Here is a 13,936-nt window from a genome sequence, read left to right on the forward strand (position 1 = left end):
CCATGCGCTTGCTTATTTCAAATCTTACCTTACTAATAGGTATCAGTATGTTACCATTAAAGACACAGCATCAACAACACGGCCACTTGATACTGGAGTTCTGCATGGAAGTGTCCTTGGTCCCCTGCTCTTCCTCATATACATCAATGATCTTCCAAACGTATCCCAACACCTGAAACCCATTCTCTTTGCTGACAACACGACTTATGTCATCTCTCACCCTAATCTTGCCACCCTCAACACCATTGTTAACGAGGAGCTGATCAAAATATCGACTTGGATGACAGCCAATAAACTTACGCTTAACACTGACAAAACCTACTATATTATGTTTGGTAGCAGAGCAGGAGATGCACAAATTAACATTAAGATCGACAACACTCTAATTACCAGACATAATGAGGGCAAATTCCTAGGCCTATACCTTGACAACAACCTGAATTTCAGCACCCATATCCAACACATAACCAAAAAAGTATCCAAAACAGTTGGGATCCTCTCCAAGATTCAATACTACGTGCCACAAAATGCCCTTCTCACACTATACCACTCACTTATTTATCCATTTATTTATTTATTTATTTATTTATTTAGAAATTTAAGCATACATACATACCTCACCTATGCTATTTGTGCTTGGGGATCAACTGCAGCAACACACCTAAAGCCAATAATAACCCAACAAAAAGCTGCAGTAAGAATAATCACTAAATCCCATCCCTGGCAACACCCCCCCCCACTCTTCATAGATCTAAACTTACTCCCTGTTCAGTACATCCACACTTACTACTGTGCAATCTACATCTACAGGACCTTAAACTCCAATATCAACCTTGACCTAAAACGCTTTTTTGATAGTTGTGACAGAACCCACAGGCATAACACCAGACACAAACATCTCTACGACATTCCCCATGTCCGACTAAACCTTTACAAAAATTCAATGTATGCCAAAGGCCCTAAAATCTGGAACACCCTACCTGAGAACTCTAGAACTGCAGACACATTCATCACCTTCAAAACTACCATTAGAAAACATCTTATCTCCCTGATAAACCCCATCAACTAACTACACGAATACCACCTGGTGGTTCACACTTACACTCACTCACCCATTTGACCATAAACAGAAATATTAATCTCAATCTTAAAATAATGAATCCTATGATACTCCAATACTGAAACTATGTACTGTACCAAAACAATAGCATTCACATTGCTAAACTCACAAACTAGTATTTAGTCACTTAGCCATAATACCAACTTACCTCACAATTTGTAATATTTTAAAATAAAGAATTAAACTAAGTCTGCCCGAAATGCCTAGCCATGCTAGGCGTTCTAGTGGTACACTCTGTAATCATTATTTAACTACATGTAAACCACACAACAACCAAATTCTGTAAATTCAACATTGTAATCTTTATAGAGAATAAACTTTGAATTTGAATTGAATTTGAATTTGAATTTGAATTTCAGTAGCGTTACCAAACCCTATTGTAGATATTTTCTCTGGGAGCCTATCCACAATTACGGCATTAATACGTTTTCTCTCATTGCCCAGCCTGACAGTTGCATAAACAGTGTCGTATGACTGGGCCTTCTTATTCGAGAGAAAGCCAGGTAACTTGAGTATAGCAGGACCTCCCATTTGTACCTTCATCCCATTAAGGCAATTACGTTTTATGAAGGTACGTTGTGATCCCTGATCCAGTAATGCTGTTACAGTTTTGGATTTATGCCGTTTATCATTAATCACGACATCCAACACAGGTAAAGCTACCTCAGCTAGGCCATCATTACCGACATTAGCTGCAATCTCTATGTTGGCTACTGTTGTGTCCGGGTTATTATTACTATCAGTACTATTGTTACCATCATTAAAATTAGATCCGCCCTTACACATTGCTATGTGGTGCCTTCCCTTGTTACACTGATAACAATGGTTCAAGTTAGCACGGCAGTCCCTTACATTATGATTTCCTAGACACCTGATACATCTAGCAAGCTCTTCCAATTTTTCCACTTTAACATCCCATGAATTATAGGCATTACAGTTCTTAGAGAAATGATTACCGTTGCAGAAGATACAATCTCTCCTTTCTTTGCCTGACCTCTTATCAACTGGGCTACCCTTATTGTGGTACTTACTCCTCTTGCTTTGATGTGAAGAACCACTATTGGTAATAAATGGTATAAAATACCGACACAATGGAAATATAAACACAAATGCAGTATAATGTGATCCTTTATTGACAACGTTTCACCCACACAGTGGGCTTTCTCAAGTCACACACGGATCTACCTGGGGTTGGAAGGTACGAGAGTATTTATAGTCAGAATGTTGAGGTCAGGTGAAGAATGCTGCATCTGATGATCTACCGGGTGGGGTTATAGAGTCTTGGGTAGCTTGGCAGGGGTATTGGACAAGTTGTAGACCTTCTGCAGTGTACTATGTTCTTATGTGGGATAGCGATGAAGAAGTTTCTTGGCGAGTGGTTCAGCTATGTTATAGAAGCCATTGTTCTGGTTGAAATTGTTGGTTATAGAGATAAGCGATGATTCCAGGATTCTTCTGTATTGAGTGTTGTCTTCTGTGGCTATAAGTATTGAGTTTCTGTAGTTAATTAAATGGTTGTGTGAATTGCGATGCTGTACACAGGCATTCCTTGTATCGTCAGTCCTGCTTGCGTATTGGTGTTCTGAAATGCGTGTTTGGAGGTCTCTTGATGTTTCGCCCACATATAATTTGTTGCAGTCATTACAAGGGATTATGTATACCCCTGCAGAGGATGGAGGCTTGTCCTGTCTACTACTGGTGATGTCCTTGATGGTCGTGGTTGTGGAGGTAGATACTTGGAATGATGTTTTGGCAAAGATGTTGGAAACATGTTTGGCAATGGAGTTGTTGGGGAGGACTATGTATCTCTTCTCGGCAGTGTCTTCTCTGGGTGTGTTGAAGATGTTTAATGCCCGCCGTCTGCAGTCTCTGATGAAGTGACTAGGATAGTGGAGTTTGGAAAATACTTGTTCAATTATAGTGCATTCTTCCTCAAGGAACTCATTGCTGCAGATTCTGAGTGCACGTAGGAAGAAGCCTATAATCACACCACGTTTGGTTTTGGTGTCGTGGTGAGAGTAGAAGTGGAGAAGATCGTTTTGGTTGGTGGGTTTTCGATAGACTTTAAAACGAAGTTCGTGGTCAGCTTTGCAGAGCAGAACATCAAGGAAAGGAAGAGTGTTGTCGACTTCTTCTTCAAGTGTGAACTGGATTGAAGGCTCGACCTGGTTGAGCTTGTCTTGGAGAGCTTGAACGTTGAAGCGTTTAGGAGTTATGAGGAGAATGTCGTCAACATAACGGAGCCAGGTGACAGACGAAGGAATAATGGTGGAGAAACGTTCGGCTTCTAGATGTTCCATGTATAAGTCCATGCAGAAGGTCTACAACTTGTCCAATACCCCTGCCAAGCTACCCAAGACTCTATAACCCCACCCGGTGGATCATCAGATGCAGCATTCTTCACCTGACCTCAACATTCTGACTATAAATACTCTCGTACCTTCCAACCCCAGGTAGATCCGTGTGTGACTTGAGAAAGCCCACTGTGTGGGTGAAACGTTGTCAATAAAGGATCACATTATACTGCATTTGTGTTTATATTTCCAAGAACCACTATTACTGGCCCCTGTCACTTGATATGTGCCTACGTAACCCCTTTTAGTAGGTGAATTATGATTATTGATATTGGGATAAATTTTCCTTTTGTAGAACTTGACAGGTGCACTGGGGTCTGTAGACGTGGTATTCCTAAAGGTAATGGGTTGGCTGGTCTGCAGTTGGACAATTAGCTCCTGCAGGCCCACTCTTATTTCTTCCAACCCGAAGTAACCCTTGTGATATCTGTTAGATAGCCACTCTACTGTCTTGTGGTTCAATTTATTCTGAATCAAGGCACTCAACAACCACTCTGCTCCCTCCAGATCATATTTATTACTCAAGGTCTTAAGAGTGCTTTCTAGTTTGATCCTAAATTGCTGTAAGCTGTTGCGGTTGTGATCTGGAGTCTTCAAACTAGCCAAAATAGCTACTAGATCCAGCCTACTTTGCTCCAAGTTACCATAAGTGACCTCCAACAAGTCAACTGCCTCATTATAGGAGTCATCTACATTTGGGAATGCTTGTATGAGAACATGCGCATCTCCCCTTACTTGTCCCTTTAAATAGCATAATTTGGTAACACTTGCAAGATCACTCCTATCATATACGACTTCTTTAAAGATAGACCAAAACTCCTCCCAGTTTTCTCCCGGATTAAACACAGGCATGCATAATTCTGGGAGTTTTGGTAGACACCTCTGATTTTCCTTACTAGGTTGACCATCAACATTGTTTACACCTTTAACTTCTCCAAAGCCTTAGTTTTGCAGGACACGATGTTGTCCTCCACTTCATAATATTGATCCAGCAGCCGCTCCCTTTCAGCATCATCTGCACAATTCACCAGTAGATCTCTCTCACAGTCCTTGTACCACAATTTATATGATTCATATCTATTTTCTAAGGCATCTAGGTGTAACTTTAATTCATCAGGGTTCACCGTTTCTTGTCCCATTAACTCCATACACTTGTTGTATGATTTAGTAACATGACCCTTCCGAGCTTGTAGTGATGCATGAGATAAATATTAGCGACACTGTAATTTGGTCTGATAATGAGGTATCCTGTTAGTGATCATGTCGGAGGATCTCACCTTCAAGGACCATAACATTGTATCAATCGCATCTGCTAGAAAAATGACAGGATGGATAATGAGAACCTTCAAAACTAGGGAGGCCAAGCCCATGATGACACTCTTCAGGTCACTTGTTCTATCTAGGTTGGAATATTGCTGCACACTAACAGCACCTTTCAAGGCAGGTGAAATTGCTGACCTAGAAAATGTACAGAGAACCTTCACGGCGCGCATAACAGAGATAAAACACCTCAATTACTGGGAGCGCTTAAGGTTCCTGAACCTGTATTCCCTGGAATGCAGGCGGGAGAGATACATGATTATATACACCTGGAAAATCCTAGAGGGACTAGTACCGAACTTGCACACGAAAATCACTCACTACGAAAGCAAAAGACTTGGCAGACGATGCACCATCCCCCCAATGAAAAGCAGGGGTGTCACTAGCACGTTAAGAGACCATACAATAAGTGTCAGGGGCCCGAGACTGTTCAACTGCCTCCCAGCACACATAAGGGGGATTACCAACAGACCCCTGGCAGTCTTCAAGCTGGCACTGGACAAGCACCTAAAGTCAGTTCCTGATCAGCCGGGCTGTGGCTCGTACGTTGGTTTGCGTGCAGCCAGCAGCAACAGCCTGGTTGATCAGGCGCTGATCCACCAGGAGGCCTGGTCACAGACCGGGCCGCGGGGGCGTTGACCCCCGAAACTCTCTCCAGGTTCTCCAGGTAAATTTTTCATAAATGTAGGCAAAAGGGGGGGGGGGTTCCTGTACATGACACATTAATCTCCAGTCAAATTGGTGAGTGATATTAAGATATTTTCCTTATGTTATGTAAATATGTTTATATATAATGATTTTTTAATTTTAATATACAGTCCACAAATTTATATATTTACCAGCATTCTTGGTGTATGTATATTTCATTTATAATTAATAGGTCCAGAGCAACTTGTGGATATGACAGTGGTAGGTATCGAAGGGGGACATTTTTTTCGACCTAGGTGTCCCAAATTCCTACTTGTCTAACTGATAAATAATAATTATCTTTGTTCATTTACTGTTGTGTACATAATGATACATTCAGATAAATGCAATTTTCCACAGCCCTTGTACCCAACAACAGTAAGAAGATACATGACCGTCACAGCCCTTGTACCCAACAACAATAAGTACATACATGACCGTCACAGCCCTTGTACCCAACAACAATAAGAACATATATGACCATCACAGCCCTTGTACCCAACAACAATAAGAACATACATGACGGTCACAGCCCTTGTACCCAACAACAATAAGAACATACATGACCGTCACAGCCCTTGTACCCAACAACAGTAAGAACATACATGACCGTCACAGCCCTTGTACCCAACAACAATAAGAACATACATGACCGTCACAGCCCTTGTACCCAACAACAATAAGAACATACATGACCGTCACAGCCCTTGTACCCATCAACATTAAGAACATACATGACCGTCACAGCCCTTGTACCCAGCAACAGTAAGAACATACATGACCGTCACAGCCTTTGTACCCAACAACAATAAGAACATACATGACCATCACAGCCCTTGTACCCAACAACAATAAGAACATACATGACCGTCACAGCCCTTGTACCCAACAACAATAAGAACATACATGACCGTCACAGCCCTTGTACCCAACAACAATAAGAACATACATGACCGTCACAGCCCTTGTACCCAACAACAATAAGAACATACATGACCGTCACAGCCCTTGTACCCAACAACAGTAAGAACATACATGACCGTCACAGCCCTTGTACCCAACAATAACAAGACACTGAAGGTGTCTACAGTCTGAGAATCATCATGTTTTCTGCTGCCAAGCACCGCAGTTTCTTAGCAACAGCCGCAAATAAAAGATTAGTAACTTTTTTCTGTGGCAGTGTTGGAGAGTGCTTGAGGGTGAACAATAAACCCAAGTTACACTCATCTTCACTCTCAGTACTAAACTGTAGCTGGGTACATAACTCGTGTAATGTTCTTCACCCAGGTAGATATTATAGTAGTCATCAGTTACACTGGTATAGTTTTAGTACTAGACAAGACTTTAGACAATATTGCAGTGTTGAGACGTCGTCTAGTACCCTGGACACTAGTGTTGAAGTGAAGGAGAAAAGAAACCTGCCCCCGGGCCCGGGACTACACTATTTTATTGCAAATAATAATCATTTTGAGAAGGGAACAAGGAACTTTTCTAAAAGAGAGTTAGAGATGGTTTCTCACCCATATGTAGATGTTACTGATATTAATGGTAATGGTCGCAAGGTATACTTTGATGTGTATGGTTGCCAGATGAACGTGAGTGATGCCGAGCTGGCTTGGTCTATTCTTAATAAACATGGCTATGTCCTGACCAATAAGAGAGAGAACGCTGACGTAGTGTTGGTTGTCACCTGCTCTATCCGGGAAGGAGCCGAACAGAAAGTTTATAATAAGCTTGACTATCTTCAAGGCTTGAAAAACAAGCGCTCGTTAAACAAGAAATTTGTACCAATGAAGATTGGAGTGTTGGGATGTATGGCTGAGAGACTTAAGAAGAAACTTGTAGAACAAGAGAGAAGCATAGATGTGGTCGCTGGTCCTGACAGTTATAGGGATCTCCCAAGGCTCCTGGCGCTTGCTGATGGAGGTTAGTTGCTAATCGCATACTCTATAACTCATGCAGGTTTGATGCACTTTATGAATGTACGAGTTGACTATCACTAATCTGGCATCATCAGGACCTGTAGGGTGCCGGATTAGTGATTTTACTTGATTACACAGTGGTTGGGTTAGAATACACTTAACCCAACGAGGATATTTACACATCGGCTATTTTGCTCACTTTATGCCCTATTTTTGGCCCATTCCATTGTTCCAGCCTACCAAACTCATAGCTATTTCGCTAGTATTCTTTCTATTCTGTTGACTGAGTACAAGAAACTGCCCATTTACTTATTTCAACTACCCAATAAAGTGATCAGAAATCGGTAATTTGGCCAATTTCAAACAAATTTCAAGAGATGGCAATTTCAAAATAGGGTCCAAAATAAACAATGCAGACATTCCTGGCACTAAATAACATTTTCTCTGCTTTCTCAGGCCACTCTTATATTATGCTTGCTTTCCATTTTGAATTTTTTATTCACACAACAGATCCCTGGCTGTATTCAAGATGGCACTGGACAGGCACCTAAAGTCAGTACCTGACCAGCCAGGCTGTGGTTCGCATGTCAGTTTGGGTGTGGCCAGTAGTAACAGCTGGTTGATCGGACTCTGGTCCACCATGAGGCCAGGTCTCAGACCAAGCTGCGGGGTTGATGACCCCCGAAACCCTCTCCAGGTATACACAAAAAATACTGTTATGCAGACTACTGCATTATTGTTATTATTATTATTTTTATTATCACACTGGCCGATTCCCACCAAGGCAGGGTGGCCCGAAAAAGAAAAACTTTCACCATCATTCACTCCATCACTGTCTTGCCAGAAGGGTGCTTTACACTACAGTTTTTAAACTGCAACATTTATACAGTTATTGTTATAACTGTATAAATAATGTCAGCCCATTCATGACTGCACATTATACTGCCAGTTGAGGTATTGGACAGTGACGTCATTTGTTTACTCTTGAACATTGGCAAAAATTGAACGTTTCCGTTACTTTGAGCTCAATTTCAAGGTACTTTCTGTCATAAAACCAATCAAAATCATATCTATTTCTGTAATATAGCTTCCATTCTATTAATTGAGACCAAAAAAAGAGGCTATAACCATAAAACTCTTACATAAATACACCACAGTCGTTGTTTTACACCAAAAACAAGGTCACAGTTTTTCTCATGCATTGCATGTTGCAGGATTCTTTTTTATATAGTGCACGCTTACCACACAGACCTATTCTCATATGTAGGTGCAAATTTACCGGTCACAGCTTACCTGAGTGAGCTGAGCTCATGGCAACCAACAGTGGCTTCAAAGCTGCCTTATCTTTTATGGACAATGTATGGTGTATGTGCTTTAAACAACGAGAAGCATTTTTTTTATTCATTGGAACCATGGCTAGGTCTAAAAGTGAGCAGGTTATAACAATAATTGGAGAAAAAAAATTGTGATGATTTATGCAGCAATTAGCACCACCAAACAGTAGCAGCAGGTTGGTGTGGTAACCCTAGAAATTTAGAATTATACTAGCTGAAATTAGCACCAGATTACTGATTTCTGGATTAGTGATGGCCGACATGTACTCAGTTTTCATAAATATTTGTACTTCAGTACTATGCAACATGTTTAATTTCTTCTTCCCATTTTAATGTAAACTATCTTATTGTGTGCACAAAATTTTCATGTAAAATTGTCACAAAACATGAATAATGTGCCATAGCCCTTGCCTGAATACTACCAGCATAGGTCTCCCTTGCTTCATGTGGAGTCCATATTACATGATATTCTTTTTCTATAGGGTACTTAGTATGTGTGATTTACAGTCATTATGCAGTCGGCATTGTTTGCAAAGTGCACTGAAGGTACTCATTGTGTGTAATTAAGTTTTTAATTAGTTTATTATCTTTATTATGCACCACATATCCATGTTGTAGACAGTAGTCAAAATATTACAGACACAATGGGTCCAGGGACTGTGTCCCTGGGTTTTGATAGCTAAACAAATTACAGTGGTAATGAACTATTTACATGCTTGTAACTGGTTACAATTGTAATTATTTTTTTTATGGAAACATGAATTAAGTCACAAAAATATTAGTGTAGCCTATATATGGTTCTGAATTATTTGTATTACCTTATATTTTAGCAAGGTATGGTTGAATTTAAACAGGTTTAAGTGGTTATGAGTTATTTACAGTAGGCAAAGTCAGGGTACTTTTCCAGAATGATTGGATAAAATACCTAAGTTTTCCTGATCATTTCTGAGTGAGTTGTTTCTGAATTCATTAATTTTATTGCATTACAGCACATAATGCAAGGTGTGACAATTGTCCATTTGGCAAAGTTTACTTTTTGTGTGTATATCACCTGGTGATGCCAATGCAATCTCCCAGAGATACAGTAGGGCCCTACTTATATGGCAAGTTGGGTTCCAGGCTACTGCCATAAAGTGGAATGCCCTTTTTTTCCATTTATAAATGTATACACAGTGGAACCCCGAGTTTTGAACGTATCGATTATAAAACTCTGAGTTTCGAATCAATTTTGTCCTGATTATTGAACGTGCCCTGTCTTTTGAACCGCCAGGTACCGGACCTGTCCATCAACCCACTCTGTCTGCATCCTGCGCACGTGTCGCCAGTCTGGCTTTGTTGATGCTTGAGTGAACACTAACCTGCATGCTCATTTAACCCCTTGACTGTCGCAACCCCAAATTCAGAGGCGTCTCCTGGTGTCACAAAAATTTAAAAAAAAAGAAAAATTATTTTTTCTTATGAAATGGTAGAGAATTTTTTCCCAATGGTAATGACACCAAAAGTATGATATTTGATGTAAAATTTATGGAATTATGCTCTCGCAAAGTAGCAACCTCAGCGATATTAACGAATAGGCGATTTTCTCCACTTTGAGCCCTATTTTTGGCTAATTCCATTGTTCCAGTTGGCCAAGCTCATAACTATTTCTTTAGAACTCCATTTGTTCTATTGATTGAGTACAAGAAACCTCCCATTTACCGATTTCAACTATCCAATAAAGTGGTCAGAAATTGGCAATTTGGCCAATTTCATGAAAATTAAAAAATATGCCAGTTTCAAAATAGGGTCCAGAATGAACAATGCAGATATTCCTGGCTCAAAAATAACATTTTCTTTGTTCATCAGTCATGTCTCCAGGCCCCTCTGATATTACTCTTGCATTCTATTTTGAATTTTTATTCAAACTGTGTCTTTAATGAAATGTCAGCTTTTCTAAGGAAGGTAGAGAAAGTTTCAGGACCTGCAGCACCAGTACCTTCGTCCATCTCCTGCACTCAAAGTTAAGTAAACAGTGACTTACCTAGCATTTCCTAATATTTTGTGACATTATTTAACTGTCCTGCACCAATACAGTTACAGTTACTGAAGCCATACTTCAGTAAATTGTTCAGTGTCATCAGTGCACATTTTGCCACTTATCCACAGCTTCTTAAATTTTGTACATTTATTTTGCACTCCTTCATTTTAAATTCCAGTATTTTATTCAGCATCTTTGCACCTCAGTTATTGATTTAAATTGTTCAGTGTTAACCATTTATACAATTTACCTCTCACATACAGTTTTCATGTAATTCCTGTGTGCTGTTATTTTGTTAGTTGCACCTACAAGTTAAGTAAGTAAGTAAATTTATTCAGGTGGTTAACGCTCTCGCTTCACACGGTGAGGGCCTGGGTTCGATTCCCAGCCAGAGTAGAAACATTGGACGTGTTTCTTTCCACCTGTTGTCTATGTTCCCCATCAGCAAAATGGGTACCTGGGTGTTAGTCGACTGGTGTGGGTCGCATCCCGGGACACTGACCTAAGGAGGCCTGGTCACAGACCTGGCCGCGGGGGCGTTGACCCCCGGAACTCTCTCCAGATAAACAAACAAAAAATAGAAGATTGACTGTTGTGCAGACTACTGCAATATTGTAATAATTGTATAAATAATGTCAACCCATTCTGCATATTAGAATGGCTAGTTGGACATTTATTGGGCAATGACATCATTTGTTTACTTTTAAACATTGGCAAAAATCAAACATTTTCCCTACTTTGAGCTCCATTTCAAGGTTCCTTTCATAGTAAAACTAATCAAAATCACTTCTATTTCTATAATATGTTTTCCATTCTATCAAATGAGACCATGAAAACGAGAATACAACAATACATACAGTGGAACTTCAAAAATCGAACTTAATCCGTTCCAGGAGCTAGTTCTAATTTCGAAAAGTCTGAAATTCGAATCAATATTTCCTACAAGAAATAATGGAAGGGATTAATTGTTTTTTTATTATTATTATCACACTGGCCGATTCCCACCAAGGCAGGGTGGCCCGAAAAAGAAAAACTTTCACCATCATTCACTCCATCTGGCAAGACAGTGATGGAGTGAATGATGGTGAGAGTTTTTCTTTTTCGGGCCACCCTGCCTTGGTGGGAATCGGCCAGTGTGATAATAATAATAAAAAAACAATTAATCCGTTCCAGAAACCCAAAAATATTCACACAAAAAATACATTTTATAGAGATTAATTACAGTTTTACATACATATAAAATAATACATACATATAATATAAAATATAAAATAACATTTTTACTTACCTTTATTGAAGATTGGTGATGGCATCTGGAAGATAGGGAGGAGGAGAGAGGGAGTTGGGGTTAGTGTTTGGAAGGAGAATCCCCCTCCATGAGGACTTCAGGTAAAGCCCTCTTTGGGGTTACTTCCCTTCTCTGTCTTTTAATGCCACTAGGACCAGCTTGAGAGTCACTGGACCCGTCTCACAAAATAACTGTCCTTAGTCCTCTGTTTCTGGCACCTCTTTAACATTTCCCTAAAATGGGACATGGTTCTGTCACTGAACTTGTTGCAAGGATGGCTTATTTCAGCTTGCTCAGGGTGGTACTTCTGCACAAACATTTGGACATCATTCCACTTGGCACAAATCTCCTTAATCTTTGAAGAAGGCACCTCATCTACTCCCTCTTCCTCCTCCTCTGAAGCAAGTTCCTCAGCTGTGGTCTGATACTGCTCCAGATGAAGCTCTTCAGTGGTTAGCTCTTCCCTGTGGTCCTCCACCAACTCTTCCACATCCTCACCACTCACCTCCAACCCCAGGGTGTTCCCCAATGCCACAATGGAGTCCACAACAGGAAGAGGGTGAGCTGGGTCAGGGTCAGGGTCAGCCTCAAACCCTTCAAAATCCCTCTTTTGGACACAATCTGGCCACAATTGTCTCCAAGCAGAGTTCAGAGTCCTGGAAGTCACTCCCTCCCAAGCCTTACCTATAAGGCTTATGGAGTTGTAGATGCTGAAGTGATTCCTCCAGAACTCTCTTAGGGTCAACTTAGTGTCTGTGGTCACTTCAAAGCACTTTTCAAATACTGCTTTTGTGTAGAGTTTTTTGAAGTTAGAAATGACCTGCTGGTCCATGGGCTGGAGGAGAGGAGTGGTGTTAGGAGGCAAGAACTTCACTTTTATAAAACTGAAGTCCTTAGACAAGAGGTCTAATAAGTTTGGAGGATGAGCAGGCGCATTGTCCATTAACAGGAGGCACTTGAGTGGCAATTTCTTTTCCTGGAGGTATTTTTTCACACTGGGGCCAAACACTTCACTGACCCACTCTTTGAAAATTTGTCTTGTGACCCATGCCTTATGATTAGCTTTCCACAAGACACATAACATGTTCTTAAAGACATTGTTTTTCTTAAACACTGTGATTTTCTGAATGATACACAAGTAAAGGCTTCACTTTAAAATCACCACTAGCATTTGCACAGAACAAAAGAGTAAGCCTGTCTTTCATAGGCTTGTGTTCTGGCAGTGCCTTTTCCTCCTGTGTAATGAAGGTCCTTTTTGGCATTTTCTTCCAAAACAAGCCTGTTTCGTCACAAACACTTGTTCAGGTTTGAATTCTTCACTGTCTATGTACCCCTTAAGCTCCTGTACAAACTTCTCATCTGCCCGTTTGTCTGAACTGGCTGCCTCACCATGTCTTACAACATTGTGTATGCCACTACGCCTCTTAAATCTCTCAAACCAGCCTCTGCTGGCCTTAAATTCACTATCAGCACTGGTTCCAGGAGTTTTCTTTACCAGATCGGCATGCAACTTCCTTGCCTTTTCGCAAATAATCGTCTCTGAAACACTATCACCTGCAATCTCTTTATCCTTGATCCACACTAGCAACAACTTCTCAACCTCTTCAACTATTTGTGGTCTTTTTTTGGTTAGCATATTAACACCTTTCACAACATCAGCTTCCTTGATTTGTTCTTTCTTTGCCAGGATAGAACCGATGGTCGACTTGTTTTTCCCATACTTCCTGGCAAGCTCAACAAGTCTCACACCACTCTCATACTTCTGTATTATTTCCTTCTTCACATCTATGGTGTTTCTCACTTTCTTTACCACAGGGGTACTACTAGCAAGTTTCTTTGGGCCCATGGCAGCTTATTTCACAGTCCCCCAACCACTAAACACAACGAAATAACC

At 40.5% G+C, this 13,936-nt stretch overlaps 1 protein-coding gene across 8 annotated transcripts in view; it reads left to right on the forward strand.

Annotated features, from left to right (window-relative positions):
• The first annotated feature begins 6,485 nt into the window (after window positions 1-6,485).
• Window positions 6,486-13,936, forward strand: part of LOC128691432 (mitochondrial tRNA methylthiotransferase CDK5RAP1) — a 249,894-nt gene continuing 242,443 nt past the window's right edge. For 3 of the 8 annotated variants that reach the window (XM_070091684.1, XM_070091685.1, XM_070091688.1), the window contains exon 1: window positions 6,488-7,407. In XM_070091684.1, the coding sequence (XP_069947785.1) occupies window positions 6,585-7,407 (823 nt within the window). In that variant the 5' untranslated portion in view covers window positions 6,488-6,584. Of the gene's footprint in view, window positions 7,408-13,936 lie in introns of all 8 variants that reach the window. The other 5 variants (XM_070091682.1, XM_070091683.1, XM_070091690.1 and 2 more) reach the window with 3 other exon arrangements.

Source organism: Cherax quadricarinatus, chromosome 36 (genome assembly GCF_038502225.1).
Source record: "Cherax quadricarinatus isolate ZL_2023a chromosome 36, ASM3850222v1, whole genome shotgun sequence".
Taxonomy (NCBI): Eukaryota; Metazoa; Arthropoda; class Malacostraca; order Decapoda; family Parastacidae; genus Cherax; species Cherax quadricarinatus.